Source organism: Anabrus simplex, chromosome 4, assembly GCF_040414725.1.
Source record: "Anabrus simplex isolate iqAnaSimp1 chromosome 4, ASM4041472v1, whole genome shotgun sequence".
Lineage (NCBI taxonomy): Eukaryota > Metazoa > Arthropoda > Insecta > Orthoptera > Tettigoniidae > Anabrus > Anabrus simplex.
Window position 1 is genome coordinate 217,304,797 of NC_090268.1, and position 22,729 is coordinate 217,327,525.

Here is a 22,729-nt window from a genome sequence, read left to right on the forward strand (position 1 = left end):
TGTTGTCAGCATATCCTCTGACAGTGCCCCATATATGACAAAGTGTGTGCGTACTCTCAAAGGTTTAATTTCAGATGACTTAGTTCACGTGCAGTGTTGGGCCCACAAACTAGGTATCATAACCAAGCTTGTGCCCAGCTACTTCACCAGTCTGAATAAGTGCGTAAGTATGACTAAGAAAGCATTCAAAAATACCCGGAAGCGCAAGCATAGGTATTTGAAATTCCTTCGGGAGAAATACAGTCGCGTTGAGAAGACGTTCAAACTTTTCCCGATGCCCGTATTAACCCGCTGGGGATCCTGGCTCGATTCAGCTGTCTATTTACAAGAATATCTCTGTGATCTGGTTGAGTACTTTAAAGAGTCAGATGATGTCAGTGACGCTGTAAAATATTTCAAGGATCTAACCAGCAATGAGCAGAAGGCTATATTGTGTGAAGCTACCTGTGCTAAGGAACATTGGACCTCTGTATCTCAGTTTGTAACAGTGCTAGAAGGATTACACTATCCAACTGCCCACAAACTCACCCCTAAACTAGACATTATAATTGGAGGATTTGATTTAGTCAGAAAGTTAGTTTTAGATAAAGAGACTACTGTTGCCCTGAACCAGCTTTCAGGAGAAAAAAAAAGATAGAGAAGAGATAAAAATCAAGAATCTGGCGAAAAAATCCACAGAAAAGCTGAAAAAAATGATCGAACAAGATCCAGCTAGAAGAATATTTCAAGCCACTGCGGCACTATTTTATCTTCCGAATGTGCTCAGCAATGAAGTGAACTCTACTCTCATGGACAGTGTGAAGAGCATTCCTATTCTTGCTAGCATATCCACGAACAGTTTCTTCCAGGGCTATATGGCTTTGCAAAATGCTGTGAAAGCACATCTGGGGGAGGAGAAGAAAGAAGACCTCGTTAGTGAAGTTTTAGGAGGCTTGATAGAAGACCACAGTGTATTTGCATCCACGTGTTTACAAGCATTATGGCTTCCGACATCTAATGTGGACAGCGAGAGGGGCTTCTCTACTTACACAAAGATACTTTCTGACTGTCGTACAACTCTGCATGCTGATAATGTTGAAACAATGCTTAGTTTGTACTTTGGAGATAAGTAGTTGAACAGTAAAAAAATGTAACTATGTATAAATTGATATTACAGGGCAGATCACCTAACTTTATTTCGAAGTATCAGTGATTTACATATTTGTTTCTGTAACATTTTGTATTATTTGGTTGTTCTAAGATTTAATAACAAGCTTATATTATAAGAGTTCTCTTTAGAAACCCTTATCACAAAATTAGATTCAGCCCATACGATAAGGAAGATTTCACAAGAAACATCGATCGGTATGACAGTTTATTTCACGAAATACCTACCGAAATAGCGTTAGTTTTAACACCGAAATCAACAGTTTTATTTCACCAAAAAATAAGGCCCTAAAGGCCTTGGCACACAGAATGCGGGCTGCGACCACGTTCTGCAAACTCTGCCCGCAGCGGGCTGGACGCCAAACAGAGTTTCGTAATATTGTATCATCTCTGTCACACACACTCCGGTCTGCGACAACGATCTCATCCAGGACGTAACGGGCTGCGATCAGTTGTGTTTCGAGTCTGTTGCCCGCATAGATTATGCGTTCTTTCTTGAAATGGACACGGAAGGACTTATCGAAGAGGTGAAAAAATACCCATTTTTATATGAGCGAGGACATGTTGAGTACAAAAACGCCGACAAGAATACAGAAAGGTGGAGGGAGATAGGACGTGCATTGAACTCGGACGGTTTAAGTGCGACAAATTTAAATTTTCATAACTTGTTTAATTATCATTGTATGTAAATTGTTCTACCAAATAATTACTAATAATGTAATTATTTTAACTATAAGTACATCTTAATTTAGACTGGATAGATGTGCAATGTTTTGTCAGGTTATCTAAAAGCGAACCCTTTGGACAAATCATTTAAAAAATATTGTTTACAACAGTTCAAGTGTCTTTCAATTATTTACGAAGTATTGGCGAACTTCCAGGGCAGCGTTGTTTGCTCTACTTTGGTGTTTGAGGAAGTAAAGCATGTGGTTGTCCGTTTTCCTCTTGATTTTGTACTTCAGCGGTTACGTCGCAAGTCTTATTTATAATAATGTAATTATGTAGACAACAGGCTTGGACAATGAGCACCGCTGTGCCGACGTCAGTTTCTATAGGTCTGTGAAAGATACGCCATGTTTGAACTAATATACCAAAACCGTTTTCCACAACACGTCGAGCCCAAGAGAGTCGTCGGTTGAATTGTTTTTAATGTGGGTCGTTGTGAGCAGCAGTCTTGGGAAAGGGGCGCATTAAGAATGTGTGTAATCCAAACCCTTCATCTCCAACTAATACGTGAGGGACTGGTAAGTTCATCCCTGGTAGAGGCTTTGCAGGCAGAATTGTTTTTCCAACAAGGAAATCACGGTAAAAGGATGAGTTTTCAAAAATACCGTGGTCACTCAGCCTCCCGTAGCTGCCAATATCCACTACTAGGGGTCAACTATAGCCAGAAGACCTACGGAAAAATATTGTTTATAGCAGAAGTAATTTGAATCGCAGTTGGGTGGACATTTTCTTTTTACATGTTTCCCTTCGATGCTCCCTACACAATTGGGGAAGTTCCACATTTATCGAAATCTGGTCTCAGCTCGTTTCCACGTTTCGGCGGTTGGCGTAGGTAGGTATAAGGGCTGCAGTACATTCCAAATTTCTTTGCAGTCTTCCTTTATAATAGTTGAGACAGTTGAGCGCCCAACTCGAAATCGAGGCTATGGAAGCTTCCCAAACGAATAGTGCAGCCCCTTCAGGGAGTAGTGTTCCTGTGATTGAAGATCAGCAATCACTCTCCACACAAACGCCGCAACCCCCAAACATGAAGAAAAATTCTAAAGAGCAGAGTGAAGACATCAAACAACTAATAAATTATTTTGATACGAAAAACGCCTCAAAACGTCAACCTGACGAAATAGATCATCTTTTCATGAGCTACGCTGCAACATTTAAACGTTTTTCGCCGAGGAGACAGGTCAAACTGAAAATACAGTTAGCTGAGCTATTTGGTAAGGCTGAACTGGAAGAAATCGATGAACATTATTCATATTCTTCAAGTACTTCCTGTTGGAGTTCACTGGGCTCAGATGAAAGATTCTATCGTGATTACAGCAGCAGCAGAGATACCAGTTCAACGATTGGTAGGTTCTCCAATGGTCAGAGCACTTCTGCGGCTACAGAACAACCTGTTTGTACGGAACAATTTCAACCGCAGGAAGGTGATCCTCCCACATCAGCAACAATCGGAAATCTAAATACAATAGACATATACGAAGGTGGAGCTAATTTTTTTGCTCAGCAATAAACTACAAACCCTCTGACTTCACGTCAGCTTTGTTAGCTTGCCAATCTAAACATTCCATTTCGTGACATGAGACAAAATATTTGTATTTTTTATCATTAACAATTTATAATAAATTTTGTTCATAAGGTATATTCTAATTATTTTAAATAACTTACTTAAAAAAATTGCCAGCCTTTCTCTTGCAGGAATAGGCCTCCTCCAGTTTGTTGTGAATTTCTTTATAGTCGGTTCCAGTAAATTACATAACATTTCGAAACACTCACGAGACATTCGAAAGTAAGTAAAAAATCTATCTTCAAAACTCTCTAATTCTCGACATAATCTGTGATATTCGCCTAAATGTTCTCGTTGCAAATTTATTTCGTGAATCCATTTCCGCTTCTTATTCTTTCTCATAAGGACAAATAATGCTAATATTTCCTCTTCATCAGAAGAACACCACATATTTGAATATGTTTCTCTTCTGCTGACAAAACGCAGGTGGCCTTTCTAGCTGTCCGCAATGTGTGTGACATCTCCGGATCGCAGACCGCATTGGGTTTCACGACGTCCTGCCCGTGGTCGCAGCCCGCATTCTGTGTGCCAAGGCCTTTACTGATTACGCATCAGGGGAAGGTAAGCAAACACATCACAATTCTGACAAGTGGGTTGCCTACCCAACAACATCTGAAGATTATCTTGCTCAGTTTTGGTATACCGGTACTGAAAGTCCTTATCAACCAATGAACGTTACGGTTTCACATCTCTACCTTCAGTAGCGCATTTCGTTTATTCACATCTCATGATGTGTTCATTGTTTCCTTTAGTTCATGAAGCAACGTGTGTATTTGTGTGCCAGTTAACTCGTTCGCCAATATGAATCAAAAGAAGCAAAAGCAGTTTTCTTTAAAAGAAAAATGTGAAATACTTTGGGAAGTGGAGAAAGGAAGAAAGAAAGGAGCAATAGTGAAGAAATATGGCATCCACCCTTCAACACTCTACTTTCCTAAAACAGATAGGCCTAAGTAAGATAGAGCAGAATATTGATGTTAATGCCCTTGGCCCACAATGAAAGAAGATGAGGATAGCAGACTATGAGGAGGTGGACAAAGCCTTTTATACAGGGTCTGTCAAAATGCGGACCAGACACATTCCTGTCAATGGCCCACTGTTATGCGAGCGTGCACGATCCTTTGCATGTTTGCTTGGATTTCTGGAATTTATGGGGAGTACTGGTTGGCTTCATAGGTTCCGGGAATGATATGGCATTTCCCACAATGTTGTAAATGGTGAAGCAACCAGTGTCCCAAAGGAAGTTGCATCTTCATGGCGGATGGAGACCTATCAGCTGTCTCGAAAGAATATTCGCTGGTGGATATTTATAATGCCAAACAAAATCCTTGAATTCAAGGGGAAGTGTTTTAGGGGCAAAAGCTCAAACGAACGGATAATGGCTCTTTTGTGCATCAACTCCACAGGGATGGATAAACTGAAGCCTCTCATAATTGGGATGTTTGGGAAAGCAAGGTGCTTCAAGGGAGTAAAACATCTCTCCTGTGAATACAAGCATAACAAGGTGGATGACATCAGTAATCTTCGAAGAGTGGTTATTGTGCCTGGACTGTAGAATGAAGCCCGAAAAGAGGAGAAATCTTCTCATCATAGACAATTGCTCTTTTCACAATTGTGTACCTTGCCATTTGGAGCATGTGACAGTTTTATTTTTGCCTCCAAAAACTACCTCAGTTCTGCAGGCAGTGGATCAGGGGATAATTCACATGGTGAAGGGGCATTACTGAGCTTGCGTGGTCCAGTGTATGCTACGTAACATTGCCTCAGAGAGAGAAATTAATGTCAACTTATTGGAAGCAATGCAGATGTTCAGTGCTGCATGGAGATCACTGAAAGAAGAGGTAATCTGCTATAGAAAAGCTGGAGTGGGTTATGGAGAAGACAACATTGCAGAAAGTGAAGAGCTGGATGCAGAAACAAAGGAGAACTGGAAGCATTTGTGTGAAAAGTTGGATGTGCCAACAAGTGTAAATCTTACTGATTATGTCACCATGGACTGTGATGTGTTAGCAGAAAAGAAATTCACCGAAGAAGAGATTGTGGCACATATTATAAGTGATAGGAATCTGTGTGATGATGAGGTGGAAGAGGAAGCTGTACCTCAAAGTGTTCAACAAAGTTTGACTCTTGTGCAGGCAACAAACATGGCACGTAGTCTTCAGAATTTTCTTCTGTCACAAAGTGATGTGCCAGAATCTGTGTTAAATTCAAGTGCAGTGGTTGCTGACTACCTTGAATTCATTTGTATCCGGGAGTATTCAGAAGATAATATCATACTTTTTCAAAAAATAAAGTCGATGGCATAACGTACTGGTAGAAGGTAAAATTTGAGAAGTTGTAAACTTTTTGCAAGTACCTGTATTTTATATCATTACTTCATGTATATATAAATACAGTTGAACCTGCTTTATACGTAACTCGGTTCTGCGTAATTTGTATTTGTACGCAATTTCTTTTAGGTCCCGGCAAAATGAAATTTAAAAGCGTGTTAATTAAACCTTATTTATATATAATCCGTTCATACGTATTTCGCTGTTATAAGTATTAAATGTCAGTGAAATATAACTGAGTTTTGCATAATTGTAATGAGCATGTGGGTTTTTTTTTTAAAGAAACTACTGTATTTATGAAGTTTCCTCTTTGTCAGCGTAGGGGGAAGTAGAGCGGTCGGGTTTCGGTGCTGAAACAGAACATAAAGAGTTTCGCTGAATGACATTGTTGACCCTTACTTACTTGTGGCTTAACAAAGGAAAACCGAGTGAGTCCCCTTCGCTCTCTATCTCGCTCCTCCTCTACCTTCGTCGTTTTTGACCTTCACAATGCCGCCAAAGATTAAAATACATTACAAGCAAAGTGGAAGGTTTTGGTGCGGAAACAAAAGAAAATACAGTAAATTTGTTTGAATATGAGAATTTCTTTCGTGGAAACAATGAAGAAGTAAAATGTCATGGTGCCGTTATCTGGTGTTTACTGTTGAACAGTGGTGTTGTCATTCAGTTGCTTTTGATTAGCTATGGAGAACAGAAAAAGGAAAAGCTATACCCTAGATGAAAAAGTGAAATGTATATGAGAAGTGGACGCTAATCCACACAAAACAAAAAAAGATATTGCTTCAGACTTAGGGATTGCTTATACCACGCTATGTACAGTCATCAGTAAAAGAAACACTATTTTGGATTTCTTAAAACCGGGTTCAAAATAAGCAAAGCGCAGCCGTCAGTTAGAAGGAAGGTACGTAGATTCGGAGAAAGCACTTTTCACATGGTTCCAGCGAAAGCGGGCTGCAGCTCTACCAATTAGTGGCGACATGCTGAAGGCAAAGGCGATAGATTTAGCTAAAATGATGAGTATCTCTGCTGATTTCAAGGCTTCATCAGGACGGTTGCAAGGATTTAAAGATCGTCATGCAATCACAAGGAGAACAATTTGTGGTGACTCAAAAGCTGTGGACGACGTCATGGTGCAACACTGGAAAGAAGAGGTTCTGCTGGGTATTGTAAGCAATTATCAGCCTCCAAACATTTACATTTGTGATGAAACCAGCCTATTCTACAATCTCCTTCCTAATAAAATATTAGCTGAAGAAGGTGACTCATGCCATGGAGGGAAGAAAAGTAAAATTCGTGTGACAGTACTTCTCGCCACCAATGCAGATGGATCTGACAAACTTCCTCTACTTGTGACAGGAAAATTGACGAATCCGAAGTGTTTTAAGGGTGCGAAAACAAAACCTACGGAATATGAATCCAACAGAAATTCTTGGATGACTATGCTTCTAATGGAACAGTGGTTGAAAAACTGGACATTAAAATGAAAAAGAAACAGAAGAATATCCTCCTTCTTATGAATCGATGTGCAGCACATACATACAATTGCATTGTCACACATAGTGACATACACGCCAGTTCCCGTTTTGACGTGCCCCATTTGGAGGTGAGCAAATATTTGTTATCATATGGCATTCCCCAGACAATGTAATCTTAATCATAACTTCATGATCTATATGTGAATGTATTGTTCAGCTGAAGATGACCCTATGTACGGGGTTGAAACCGGTACTGTAGCATAATAAGTGCAATAAATAATTATTGATAGGTGGAAGCCCTTTCCTATTTCTAATTGTGTAGTTCATCAATACGGATATGAAGATCATAGATTATGAAGATGTTCCACTGTTGTTTGAAATATCATTTCAAAAGACTGCAGGAGTTTCAAAAGCTCTTTCGAGGTTTGGTAAACCAGGAATTTATCCACTGAATGCAGATGTTTTCACTGATGATAACTTCCTTCCAGCAGCTGTTGGGGCTATACATGAGGTTACCAGAAACCTGATCATGAAATTCAAGCTACCTCCAATTCAATTAATGTTTCCATCACGCAAATATCTCCCTTACCACAGGTAAGTACAATAAGCAAATGATCACAAAAATAATTTATTCTATTATCACCACCTATTCAATACCAGCCACGTGCTACATGGGTGAAATCATAATACTATATACACTTTTCAGGGACATGTTTCGCCCCTTGTTACGGGCATCATCAGCCTGTAGGTCATATGTATGAAACATTATCTATTCATTCAAGGATGACACTGAAAAATACAATACACCTTAAAAACATCTTGAGTTAACATGTTACAATTATAATATTAAAAATGCCACATTACACAGTAAGAGTATTGAGATTTGATATTGTATATACTCTCTTCTTTGGGTACATCAATCCCAAATGTTCTGTATCTGTACTTGATAAAAACAATATCCGTTAGTTATAAACAACAGCTGGATATTTACGAATGAATTAGATAAGTTGAGAATTGTGATTAAAGTGTTGTAAATTTTAAAAAATGATTGTATGTTTTCTGTCACATAAAGCGGTGTTACAATTCCAAGTGTAGGCTGCTGCTTAATTGTTGAATTGTGTCCTTGACGTTACGAACAGTCGTGTGAATATTCTTACTTGTAGAAGTGATTATTAACCTTTGAGAGGGATATTGTCTGTAATGAATTAAAAGAGAAGTTAAAATTAGTATTTTGAAGCACGCGTATTGACAAGAACTACAGAACAAACAAGAAACTTTGTCACAGAAGGTTACAGAGAAAGAGGAAAAATTACAGGAAGAATTGAGAATAATAAAAGAGAATGTGGAGAGAATAGCGGAAGAAAAAGTTTAGAATTGTCAGAGAGTACTACAGCAAGAAATTAGAGGTCAGAATACAAGAGAATTAGTAGTACCGGGTGGTTTATAAAATAGGGACCAAGATTTGCCCAAGTTTTCTGGAAAACAGTTTAATCCTATGGAATTTGTAAAATTAGTCAAGAAATGATTTGCAAGTAAGTTGAGGAATAATATTATCAAATGGGAATACATGTTGGAGATCTTGCTGAATGCCTTTGTTGGTGAAAGTAAAACCTGGTTTCAAGTGTACTGTAATAATATGTCTAATTTAGGAGTATTTAAAGAAAAGTTCATTGACAAGATCTGGGATGAAAATGTACAAGGTCGTGAAAGAGAACATATTATGTTTGGTAAATATAGACAACAGGAGGGAGTATCTATGACAGAATATTTTCTGGCACACATGCTTATATGGAAGAATCTTAACAGTATTGGTTCAGAAGTTGATATCGTAAGGATTATGTTAAAACATTATTCTGATAGGATTAGGGAAGCTGCCTGTATGCCAAAAGTTAGTACTACCAAAGAAATGGAGGTAGTATTAGTTTCGAGGCGCTGAATAGTAGCGTAGGTGGTAATCGACCGCAAAGCAGAACTGTAGAGGGAGCGGGAAACAGGTCAGATAATTATCAGAGGAGAGGTAATAATTATGATCAGCAGAGGATTAATAGAAATTTCAATAGTGATAGGGGTCAGCAGAGTTACCAGAGACAATCCGAAAATGGGAGGCGTGAACATGTGAATTATGTGAGAAATTCTGGAGAGAATAATCACAGAGATAATAATAGGCCTCATACAAATGTTATTCAGGTGTCATCATCGAGCCAGAGCACTTTAAACTCTCAGCGGACTGGATAAGTAGGTCGCGTGGACAGTCCAAAGGTATAAGTTGTCAGAAACTTGTAGGTAGTGTAGATAATTGTGTAGCGAAAGTAGAGTCAAGAGAACAATGTGATTGTGACCTAAGTAATGATGCCAAATGTTTGAAGTAATGACGTAGTCATAGATAATAAAGTAATTAATAGTAGTATTAATTTAGACATAAGGAGTGATCTGTTAAGTAATGTAAGTACTTATAATGCTGAGGATATAAGTAGTGAGGTAGTGACGTCGACGATAGATTATGATATGGAGAAGGAAAGTGAAGGTATTATTAGATTCTGGTAGTGAAAGGTCATGTATTAGCTCCAAGCTTTACGAGGAAGTTCTGAAGGAGAGTCAGAATGTAACGGAAATTCCTGTGAGGCAAGCCTTCATTATAACAGCTGTTGGTAGTAAGTCACAGCGTCAATAAAATTATAGTGGTACCAATCACTATTGAAAATGAATGTAACTTTCAGCCATGCCTTGCTGTACCTAATCTTGTGTATTCGGTTATTTTAGGAGCTGACTGGCTTACAAATCATGGAGCTAGAATAGACTTTGATTTAGGTAATGTTTGTTTGTTGTGGGGGAAAACTAGCAGAGAAGTATGTGTAAATTATGGTGGGTCTGAGGTAGGTGTTGGTAATGTGTGTTCTATTAAAGATATCAGAGAGGTGAGTGCAGGTGTTCCTAGTGAGAGGAAATGTTTTGATGTGTGTCACGTGTCTATACGACATGATCCAAGGGATAGTCTGTATGAGGCAGTGGTGAGAAATAATTTGAGTGAATTAGAGAAAGAGCAATTGTGTTCGATGTTAGTTGAGCATTGGGACATATTTAGCAATAAGCCAGGAAGAACACACTTATATGAACAAGAATTTGTAGTACATAACCATCATTTGTGGGACCTAAGTCCCCCATTCAACTTAAATATGCTAGTGCCGTCGAAGAACAAATAAACATTATGCTGGATAACGGAATAATTGAACCAACTTGTGGCCATAGTATTAATCCTTTAATTATTGTTTCCAAGAAGGATGGGTCTGTCAGGTTATGTATTGATGCCAGGCTGATGAAGAAGAGAATTGAGGCAGATCAACAGAGGCCTGAAACAGTAGAACTCATTCAGCGTTTTGAAGGAAAAACATGGTTTTTCCATCATGGATTTGTCTTCTTCATTTTGGCAAATTCCCCTCAAAAAAGAGGATAGACCTCTCACAGCCTTTGCACATAAGAACTGTTTTTATCAATTTGCCAGGGATCCATTTGGGACAAAGACATCTCCTGCAGCGTTGATTCGTGCTATGTCTAGAGTTTTAGGTAGTCGAGATAGAGGGGATTTTGTCACGATATATATTGATGACGTGGTTATAGCGTCTCACACTTTTGAGGAACACATGGAACATCTAAACATAGTTTTACAGAAAATTAGAGAGGGGAGCTTCACATTAAAACTGGATAAGTCAACATTTTGCACACAACAGATTACATTTTTGGGCCACACTGTATCTGCACAGGGGATAAAACCAGAACAAACGAGATTAAAGAAGATTAACAACATGAGTACTCCATGTAATGTTAAACAGTTAATATCATTTTTGGGATTTGTAATTATTTTAGACGTTTTGTTATTCAATATGCAGCGTTGTTAAAGCCATTTAGAGGATTATTGAAAAGCGGAGCTAAATGGAAGTGGACGGTTGAACATGATGAGGAATTTCTTAGGCTCAAAAAAGGTTTTGATGATGCCATTATGTTAAAATACCCTATGCTTGATCGTGAGTTCATACTCATGACCGATGTATCGGAAAAGGGTATTTCTGGATGTTTGTGTCAGAGGAAATTTGGATATTGTTTCCTTGGCGAGTCGGGGACTCAGCTTGACAGAAAAAAGGTATACTATTACGGAAATTGAGTTCTTAGCCATTATTTATTCATTAAGTAAGTTTAGGATGTATTATTAGGAAATAAGTTTGATATATGGACAGATCACCAGGCATTAGTCTGTTGTGTGTGTCCTCCGTGCCTACAATCTCCGCAGCCCGCCCGACACATGGATGTTTCCAGAGACCACGAGACAGACTGCAGTGCGCTGATGTGATCGCCGGTGACGTCAGCCATCGCTATAAAAGGAGCAACATTTCTCGCCTCTCCAGGACTCCCACAGTGTCCAACGACCAGACTACACCGCAAGTCAGACAAGGAGGTACCCTCTTAAAAATGTGTTCTGAATAGGTGGACTGATTCCTGGCCGTGAGGTTTCACCTCTGGACATTGCCTCATTCATCCTGCATCCCGTAACCACGTCAAGCACCCATCCAAGCATTCTGCTGCTCACTCAAGTCCCCTACCATGCTCCGACTCCCATCATAGCATTCTGCTATATATGAACATTATACGCAAGTTCCTTGCAAGTTGTATGCCTCCCGTTAGCATTCTGCTAATACGAACTCTCTCTACAAGTCCCACTTCTTATTATACATGACCGATAGTTTTCGACTATCAAGAATATTCTCTCATTTGAACAGACTGTCTCATCAAGACAAGATTGAATGTATATAGGAATCTCAATTTGTAAATATTATTCAGGCCCTCAGCCTACTACCTTATATTAACATTAAATGTGTGCAACTCAACAAGCTTCAAGAAAAGTTTCGTTCTATTTTATGTACATATTGTATAAATGTGTTGAAGCAATAAACTTTTATGTTGTGCCTTGTATACCAAGTTCCTTGTATACAACAGAATCTATCAGGTAATACGGAGTCCAGGTATGTAGAGATAAGGAATACTGGTATATGTGGGGATTGTAACGAACAATATGACAGAACGGGAAATATTACGTCATCTCATGTTGGAACAAGAGAGGGAGGATGAGATGTATGCTATCCTGACCTTGCTATTCTGACCTTGCTAAGAGATAAGGTATGAAGGAAGGTAAACATGAGTACAAACTAAGTAGTGGTTTCCTGTCAAGGAAGTGTCATTCAGGTCAATTTAAAGTTTGTGTACCACAAGTCATTACAGGAAGATATGATCTGGTAATACCACAAAGAACTCTGTAATTTTTGGGCAAACAAGATTCTTTATGCTATTCAAGGGTATTTTGTGTGGAGGAATAGGGGAAGGAGTATCAGGGAATTACTTGCAACTTGTGATCTATGTCAACGCAGTAAGCATCCTAACAGGACATTAGAGGGGCCATGGCAGGCGGTCATTGTAGACAAGCCAGGCCAACTTATATGGTTAGATCTGTTCAGGCAACTAGTAAAGTCTCGGTATGGATACCGATGTGTGTTTCTTTTGATCGATGCCTTCAGCAAATGCCAAAATGTATACCCTGAGAAAAGCTACTGGAAGGGGTTGCCTGAAGCAGGTTATTGATAGATATATTCCCGAGTTTGGATGCCCACTCAGAATATTATCAGATCACGGCAGTCAGTTCAGTTCAAAAATATAGAGTACCAAGTTGAATGAACTGGGTGTTAAGACCATATATTCGTCTATTCGATACCCACAAGATAATATGGTCGAACGGGTCATGAGAGAGATCGGGAGGATATTTAGAGCTTACGTACACGATAGCACAGTTCGTGGTTTTCACGACTAGGTGATGTAGAACGAGGGTGTAATTTTACTACATTTCATGAATCTGCGGGATGTATGCCTTATGAAATACATTATGGTAGGAAGCCAACCGATCAAATTGCAAGTATGCTAGGTTTAGACTTGGGAGAGGGAAAATCTAAGGATTATTATATCCAGCTGGCCAGGGAAAATTTAATCAAAGCAGGAAATAAACGCATTTGCCAGCAGAAAAGGGCAAGATTGGACTAATTCAGTTTGTTAATGGTTATGAATTTCATGTTTTTGGTCCGTATTGAACTGAGAATAATATATAAGTAATAATAATAACAACATAAACGTTTCCACCTTTTCAATACTAAAATATATTCACAAAATTATAAATTACATGGTACTAGTTTCGACCCATCTAGGGGTCATCATCAGCCGTATTGGAGCAAAGATCACTTTTGGCGAAATCCTAAGAAAATGTTATTTTAAAGAATGACAAGTGAATGTGGTAGATGAAATGAGATGTTATTATGGTAATAGTTAATAATACAAGGAAAATACATATTAAGAGGTTTTTAACAAAGAATAAAGTATAAATGGGGTGTTGTAAAAATTAGTAAGTTCTTGCATTGAAATGACATATATAAAATTATATATGGCTTAGGAAAAGGGCTTAAGGTGGGGCTGAAGGGTGCGGGAGAAAGTGTAATTGTCTTGGAAAAGTACCTTTGATTAAATTTAGGATTGAGTTAAGGTTGGTTGCATTATTGTTTCTGAGGAAAGTGATAAATAGATCAAAGAGTATGTTAGGTTTCTCTGAGATTTCATTGAGATTGTGACTGGCATTAAAGTATTGGTCTAGGTGTATGTAGTAATTTTCCATTATGTTGAGTAAAGGGCCTTTGTTTGCTAATACGAGGATGTCCATGTCTTGTTCAATATTGGTGAAATTATGTTTATAATCTTGCATGTGTTTGGGCGATAAGGTGCTACTCAAGAGTTCCATTTCCATCATCTGCAGAGGCGGGAAATATGTCTAAATTATTTCTATTGTATCAGGGGTATTTCACGATTGTGAACTGTATCAGGAAGTGTGCATATTCCTTAACAGATCAGGAAGAGAATATTGTCGGTACTTACAACATAAAAAATTTAAAGAAGTTATATGAAAAGGAGAGAACGGGACACTTAAGAGTTATCTATGATGACAATGTGTGAAAAAATTCTCATAAGTGATATTTTATAAAATGTATTGATGTGTTAAAAAAAATTTTTTTTGTATACTCATTTAAAAGTGTTTATATGTATCAATGTTAGTGTGATATATGATTAATTAATTAATTTATTTATTTATTTATTCACGAAGCACGATACAGCTACACTGATCAAATTTCACTTGCACTGTCAACAGACTAACAAACGTAAACTTTCATAATAAAATATAACAAACATATCAAAATATAACAAGATCAGGTACACAGCCTACTAATAACAACTGTCCAAATCGAAAACCATGAGAATGTCCATGTTCATAGCCAAGTTGTCGTGGGTCAAGATGACGGTATAATCCCTTCACATCAACTTATCTTTAAGAGACTATTTACACCCCTCTCGAATATGCTTTTATTTGATGCTATATCAAGCTCTTGTCTCCTATTAATATTGTTAAAGAGTGTTGGGAGACGGATTAGGAAAGATCGTTGAAGTATTGAGTGCTGAGTGTGGGGAATGTGGAGAAGGTCTTTCTTTCTGGTGGAGCGGGAAGGAACACGGAGAGAGAAGAGTGAGACAAGATGTTCCGAGTGGTAATGCCCATTTAAGATCCCGTGGAGGAAACTCAGGTCAGCTATCTGTCGCCTGATGTGCAGTGGTGACACATTAATTGCCATTAATACCTGCTGCATAGACAGATTCCTGAGCTTGGGGTTTCTGTTCCTTACAATTACAGCAAAGAAGGACACTGCTCTGTCTAACTGCTTAGTATTGGAGGGGAAAGCTGTTGTCCAAATCGGAGAGCAGTAGTTTAAGAGAGGTTGAATGATTGTGAAGAAGAAGTGACGAAGAGCAATGGGGTCAGAAATTTCTCTGAAGCGAAAGAGAATGCCTAGTAATTTCATAGCCTTGGTTATATATGTTTCTATGTGGGTCTTAAATTGTCATTTTGTATCGAATATTACACCTAGATCACACTGTTGCGTAACTACGGTGATGGGCTTGTCAAGTAGGTAATATGACGTCGGTAGAGGAGATTTACATAGTGTTATGGTCATGTGGCTGCATTTTTGTGGATTGGGGATACGTTTCCAAGTACGGCACCAGTTCGACAGGGCATTAAGTGAGGACTGTAGCAGAGCTGCATCTGCTGGATTCCTGATCTCCCTAAATATCTTGCAGTCGTCAGCAAAGAGTAGGGTATTCGTTGTTTCGTTGAGTTCGGACGGCAGATCGTCCATAAATGAAGAGAACAGTAAAGGGCCAAGAGAACTGCCTTGTGGGACACCAGAGGTGACTGGTAACCATGAGGATGAAGTGCCTGATATTACGACTCTCTGCCAATGGTTATGTAGGAAGCCAGCAAGAAGGGTCAGAAGACTGCCATGTATATTAAATCGTTCGGAGAGTTTATGGAGCAACAGAGTCTGGTCTACAGAATTGAAAGCTTTCGAAATGTCTACGTAGCAGATATCCAGCTGTGATTTAGCTGCAATGGCCTGCAATGGCCTGCGATGCAAAGTTATGCAGAGTGGCCAGGTTTGTTAGACAAGAGCCACCTGGCAGAAAACCATGCTGCTTGGTTGAGTTATACGGCAAAGTGAATGTGAGGAGACGCTGGTGCATAATTTTTTCAAAGATAAAGGACAGTGTGGGGAGAATAGAAATTGTTTGGTAAGATGAAACATTAAATTTGTTGCCTGATTTGAGAAGTGGAACAATATTTGCCTTTTTCCAGGTAATAGGAAAATAGCCCGCAGCTATCAATCGATTCTTTGTTTTTTGATTTATTTATGAGGGAGGTGAAATGTAACGGTTCAAATCCTGTTACAAGTATTCATCTGTATTATTATTATTATTATTACTATTATTATTGTTTGATTCAATTATATAATCTGATTTCACTATGTATTAATTATTGCTTGCTTTATCATATTTAATTTATTGTGTATATATGTGTGTGAATATTAGCATTAAAACCATGTAAAGTGAGACTTACTACCTAATATCATATATGGATATGCTTTGTGAAACCTGTTGACATTGCAACACATGGTGCAATACTGCTACCATAACTGTCGAGTCATCGCTCTGTCATTGTGTGCATTTAGCGATGAGCTCATATTCAGGAAAACACCTAGATCGCCTTAGGCAATTTTACCATAGTATGCAACATTTGTAGCCGGGTGGGCATGAACATCATTGTAATTTTTAGAGATTACGTAGGTGTGACAACTAATGGCTATATAAGCTGACCGTGTCTTATAGCGTCACTCAGTTGGATACAGAGCCTTGCTATACGGAGTATTACTGAGATTTAAAGTTAAAAACTTCATGATTGTTCCGTATTGAATAGAGAAATAAGAAGATGTACAATATTATAGGGAAGGATCCACCTTTCAATACTCCGTAGTAAAAAGTAGTTACAACCTGTTTATTGGGACCGGTTTCAACACATTTCAAGTGTCATCATCAGCCAATTAGCGAAGATCTTAAAACAACTAATATATTGAACACAGGCAAAATATTAACATTGTATCATATTGTAGCAATTCAGTTAATGTTCAAAACACAATAATCACAGTCAAGAGAGTAAACAGAACATCACTATCTTGCGCCGAAAACAAATATATTTGAAGTTCATAAGCAGATCAAGTATGCACTTATGTAAAGTCGTTGCTAGGCAGGTCTTGTAGGCATTTGTTTCTCTGGCCAAAGAGTAAAAGGTGACATGAATGAAGTCTTAGGAAAACAGTGTAGGATTTAATTTCGTCAAAATCAAAGTGGATATATAGGTTTTAAAATAATTTAAAACGTTAAAAAAGAATAAAGCCAAATAAAAATATATTAAAAAATGGGAAGAAATAATGAAAGAAATACGAGGTTCAACTCGAAACAACTTGCCGTAGTAATTGATAAAGAAATGATAAATAGAGAAAGGGGGTAGGGAACGTTTATTAGAGGGTGGTGATGGTGGTTATTGTTATTAGAGGAAATACAATTGGTTTGCGAGGGCTAAGGAGTCTTTCATTTTCACGCCCTTCGTGGCCCTTGTCTTCCTTTAACCGATATCTTCATTTTTCGAAGTGTCGGTTCTCTTCCTCTTTTTTCCTCGAATTAGTGTTATATAAAGGATTGTTGCCCAATTGTATTTCCTCTAATAACAATAACCACCATCACCACCCTCTAATAAACGTTCCCTACCCCCTTTCTCTATTTATCATTTCTTTATCAATTACTACGGCAAGTTGTTTCGAGTTAAACCTCGTATTTCCTTCATTATTTCTTCCCATTTTTTAATATATTTTTATCTGGCTTTATTCTTTTTTAACGTTTTAAATTATTTTAAAACCTATATATCCACTTTGATTTTGACGAAATTAAATCCTACACCGTTTTCCTAAGACTTCATTCATGTCACCTTTTACTCTTCGGCCAGAGAAACAAATGCCTACAAGACCTGCCTAGCAACGACTTTACATAAGTGCATACTTGATCTGCTTATGAACTTCAAATATATTTGTTTTCGGCGCAAGATAGTGATGTTCTGTTTACTCTCTTGACTGTGATTATTGTGTTTTGAACATTAACTGAATTGCTACAATATGATACAATGTTAATATTTTGCCTGTGTTCAATATATTAGTTGTTTTAAGATCTTCGCTAATTGGCTGATGATGACACTTGAAATGTGTTGAAACCGGTCCCAATAAACAGGTTGTAACTACTTTTTACTACGTAGTATTGAAAGGTGGATCCTTCCCTATAATATTGTACATCTTCTTATTACTGAGATGGTAGTAGTCAGTCAGATGGTCGATGGATAGTCGTGTGGAGAGTAAGGCCACAGTTGGTCAGTCAGTGAGATGGACAAACAGCAGACACATGGATACTTAGTCAGCAGTCACCATATGGATTAAATGTTCGGAGCGTGTTTCGTATATCTGTTCGGTCGAGTTTTTGTGTCAGTGCGGTGACAGCCAAATATTGAGTCGTCGTAATTCAGACTAACTTTTCTCAGTGAATTACTTGTAAAGTTGATTGTCAAGTGTGAATCTAATTTCAAGTCATGCTACATCTCATCAGTGAAACAAAAAGGATACATCACCAAATTAGGCTTGAGATACCTACAGCTAACACCAACTCAAAAGAATACGTCATAATAACGCTCAAAGTGTTGAAGGTACTGTTACGTGAACCGTTGAGGGATAAATTTCTTGTACAACTTTTAAATGTCCGGTCAGGAAGATTTCAAATTTAATGCCTACAGTTTCCTTCAGTTACAATGTCAGAATTTTATATTTTCTTTGGTATTATCGCAGTAGGTCTTACTAGTTAAAGTCAATTTTTACTAAAGAATATGTTCATTACCACATATAATTGAATGTTCCATTTCTATAGTATAACAGATAACCTCACATTTTAATGGGGAAACCGAACATCAATCTCCTTTTCCCAGAACCTATATGTTATGTTGTCATAGTAAGCTTATTACCCCACACCCTAGAGATATTAAAGATTCTTCATTTATATAGTTACATGTATTTGTGATCCTATTATAGTCACAGCACGACGAATACAAGTACAGTATAAAGCACTTGCATAGGGGAGCCAACTGTCCAATTAAAAACACATGACACCAACAAAACAAATTTTAAAAACACAGACATATATTTAACACAAATATCAAGAATAATAAATAACTTTGTAGAGTATCTGAAAAGTTTGGAAACGATTAATGGTTCAGTAGGGTTTTCTTTTGTCACACATTAGGCTTAAGGTCTTTAAAGAAAGAATGTATGAGAGGTTGCTTCATCTTTTTTTACAAACATTAGTTATGAACTGCTCCATATGGGCCATAGCCTTAATTGTAGCATCATCAGCATCACTTGTCACAGATCCAACACAGCTAGAGCGGCAAGTACATAATTTTTCAACGGAATAGTTGCCACCTGTGCCGCATCTTTGCCGTATTCAATATCAGCTCCCTCTGGTGTCACGTGATCACAGCTGATCATCATGGCGGGAACCCGCTCTCCTGAAGTAGTCTCCGCATGGTTTATGGCGATGTATTCGGCGAAAGTCATACAGACATCGGACTTTTGTCATAACTCTTCCCATTCATCTTCATTGTCATCATCTACTTCATTTAACAAACTTGATTGTCGATGAAGGAATAGCGTTCCAGGCAACTGTCACACTCCGCATTGTATCCACCACGTTCCACTTGTGTATTTCTCCCGCCGGAATATTTCTAGCGGCTTCATGGAGAAAGTAACGCACCAGTCACTTTCTGTGGACACGTTTTAGAGATAAAATTATACCTTGATCTAGGGGCTGCAAGTAGCTCGTAGTGTTGGCCGGCAGAAAAAGAAGACACAAATGTTTAAAAATTAAATTATGTTTGTATGCAGTGCAGTGATCCAACAACAGAAGTATTTTTCTGTCCTGGCATGCCATTTTGCGCTCAAGACATACCAGCCACTCCTCAAAAATTTTGCCTGTCATCCAGGAATTTTCAAATGCCTTGTATTTGCACGGAAAGTGCCTCATGCCCTTAAAACATTGTGGCTTCTCGAAGTTGCCTATGATGAGGGGAGAAAGTCTCTTGCTTCTGTCCGCATTGCAACACAGAAGGACTCTGACCCTATCCTTGTAAGATTTCCCGCCATGGCACTTCTCTCCTTTAAAACCATAAGTCCGTTTGGGCTCGGTATTAAAAACCAATGCAGCCTCATCGGCATTGAAGATATTGTTCGGTGTATACGAATTGATTATGTGAGCGACGCTTTCTCGCCAACTGTCTGCATCGCTAGTGTTCATCATCCTCTTTGGTGTTCACTGATTCTGCTTCTCTGCACACTGCCTACCACGTGATATTGTGCCTTTCCTTAAATTGCTGAAGCCACCTGTTTGAACACAAACTCCAGCCCCCTCTTTAGCATCAGTTCAATCGCCTTCCCCTTAATAATCTCACTATCAACAGGGATACTGTTCGCTCGAACATGCCAAAACCACTCAATCAATTCCACTTCCAACAGAGTGTTTAGCTCCTCGAATGCGGATTCAATTTACTGTATTTACACCCTGCATTTCTTGAGCTTCTATGCTCTCACGAATTTTTTAAAAAACGTTGAAAGCTTGGACAGAAATTCCAAAGTCTTTAGCTATTTCAGTTTTTTCTTTTTTTCTTTTATCGACCTCCTTTATAATTTTAATCTTCTCGCTCAGTGTCTGGGAAGAATACTGACGCTTATCCATCTCGCAACGCAAATGAGGAACACACATGCCCAAACTAAAATACCGTAACAATAAACTAAAACACAGTATAAATAAAATACAATAACTTTGAAGTTTAAAACTGCACACTAAAATTTAAAGTATAATGAGTAATTACAATACAAAAGAACTATGATTTCACTAGAATTTGACAACTCTGAAGCACGTTGTAGGCACACCAAAATCAAAGTTCGGAAAGATGCCCCTGCACATTCCGGAAGACGTTCTATTATGATGCGAAGAATTTTTAAATTTAAATTACACCATAAAATATTATTTTTAACAAAATGAAAGACAATTTCGAAAAAAAGTCTGAATTCTGATTGTACCGGAAGGTACACCTCAAAGCCGCGCATTCAAAACTAGCGCCTAAATGAACTCCTCTATTGGTGAAACAGTGAAACTGAAACTACACCAACTTGGAACTTTAATCAGAAGATGTCACCACCTAAATATTGAGTAATTTTGTTATTGTGCAGTTTCCTAACCTGAGGGAATTTCTACTTGTTTTGTTTGACATTACATCAAGAAGTTTGGACATTCTTCTGCAGATGTCACCACTAAAAACTATAAAATTAGAGGCTTAAAGCCCAAAGTGTTAAGGTTCTGAATCCTGGGTTTTCCCCAATCTTGTTTAATGATTGCTACTTGTACCTGTAATATTGCCATTAAAAAATTGTTAACTTTGAGTTCTGAAAATATAACCTTCAGTTTAAATTTTTAATTAAATTTGATATTGCAGTTAGACCAATTCACCCCAGCACCTTCTTTCACCTCTACGTTCCACGGATACCCCGGAACATTGATAATGGGACTGACACTGTTCTTTAAATTACAAATTATCCGCATTTCGAATTAAACAATTTAAATAATAGGCAAAACCGTACCTCGTGTTTCGGGGAACGAGACATTCTTTGAATTAGGCGGCATTTTGAATTAACCAATTTTGAATTATCGAGGTTCTACTGTAGTGATAATCAATAGTGATTTTACTTTTTAGGTTATTGTTGTTATTGAAGAAGTCTTCTAGTAAGACAAAACATGTACTGTATTACGCTTAGACATTAAAATTACATGTATTTTCACTTGTGAAGTGATGTGTATTGATTAGGTGGGCACTTTAAATAAAGTTTCTTAACGTCAGATATGGTATTTTATGCATGTGAAACCCAATCTGATCATGGTTCGATGTAGGGGTGAACATATTAAATCAAAGGTGTACTGCACTATCGTCCGGTGACATGGGACTGAGACTTCGCCAGTCAGCAAAAGTGCCACCATGGAGGTGCGCATGTTATGCTGGTTTCTACAAGTTTCTCTCTGGCAGGGGATGTGAGTTGTTCCCATTCATGAAAATGGTAAAGAAACTGGTAAGGTCACTTGCAATTTCTACAACTCCACTGTTAAGGGCAAGTGACCAAGATAATGATGGAAGAAAAATGGCAGACAAGAAGATTGTTCATATCAAAATGAACCCTTGATTCGGACACTACCACTGATCCACCGAGTCACGATGATGATGATATATAGGGCACACAACAGATTACTTACCATTTACATCCATAGGATTGTTCCCAAACATAAGAACTGTTTGGCCTACAAACAGAATCTTATATGCCAAAGATGCTGCTATGTATGGTGGCAGTACTTCAAAATCAATCACATATTCACAAAAGCCTGGATAAAGAGGGATGTCATTTCCCTGAGTTACAGATTTAGAATCACCTCCTGGCACTGCCGATTTTGAATCACTTCCCTGGAAAGAAGAATGGATATTGTCATTGGAGTAATTCAATACAAAATATAGCTGTCAAGATGCACGGATAAACAGAAATTATATAATTGGGAACATGCATCATTTTCAAAAATATTTTTTTTGAAAAGTACACCAATGAAATAGTACGTAAACATATTACATTGTGGTATGTTGCCTTGTTTTCTACCATTAAAAAAATATTTAATAGTGCCTTTCCGCAAGGCGAGTGAAACGGCCTCTGACGTAAGCGGCGCGCTGTGACGTCACGATCCAGTACCGCGGCTCTACCAGCCGTTGTGCATCAGCCGTTGCTAAAAGCCGATTGTTTATTATTCATGATCGCGAATAACTTCGAAATGACAGAAGAAAGGTTCAAAACAGCACAGTCAGACAACCTACCATGTATAGATGTCATCATTCTTGAAAA

The 22,729-nt window shown here is 38.2% G+C and overlaps 1 protein-coding gene across 1 annotated transcript in view; it reads right to left on the bottom strand.

The window, feature by feature from the left end:
• Positions 1–22,729, bottom strand: part of Grip75 (gamma-tubulin complex component 4) — a 176,800-nt gene that overhangs the window by 76,228 nt on the left and 77,843 nt on the right. The window contains exon 7 of the mRNA XM_067146385.2: positions 22,098–22,302. Coding sequence (XP_067002486.1) covers positions 22,098–22,302 — 205 coding nt within the window. The remainder of the gene's footprint in view (positions 1–22,097; positions 22,303–22,729) is intronic.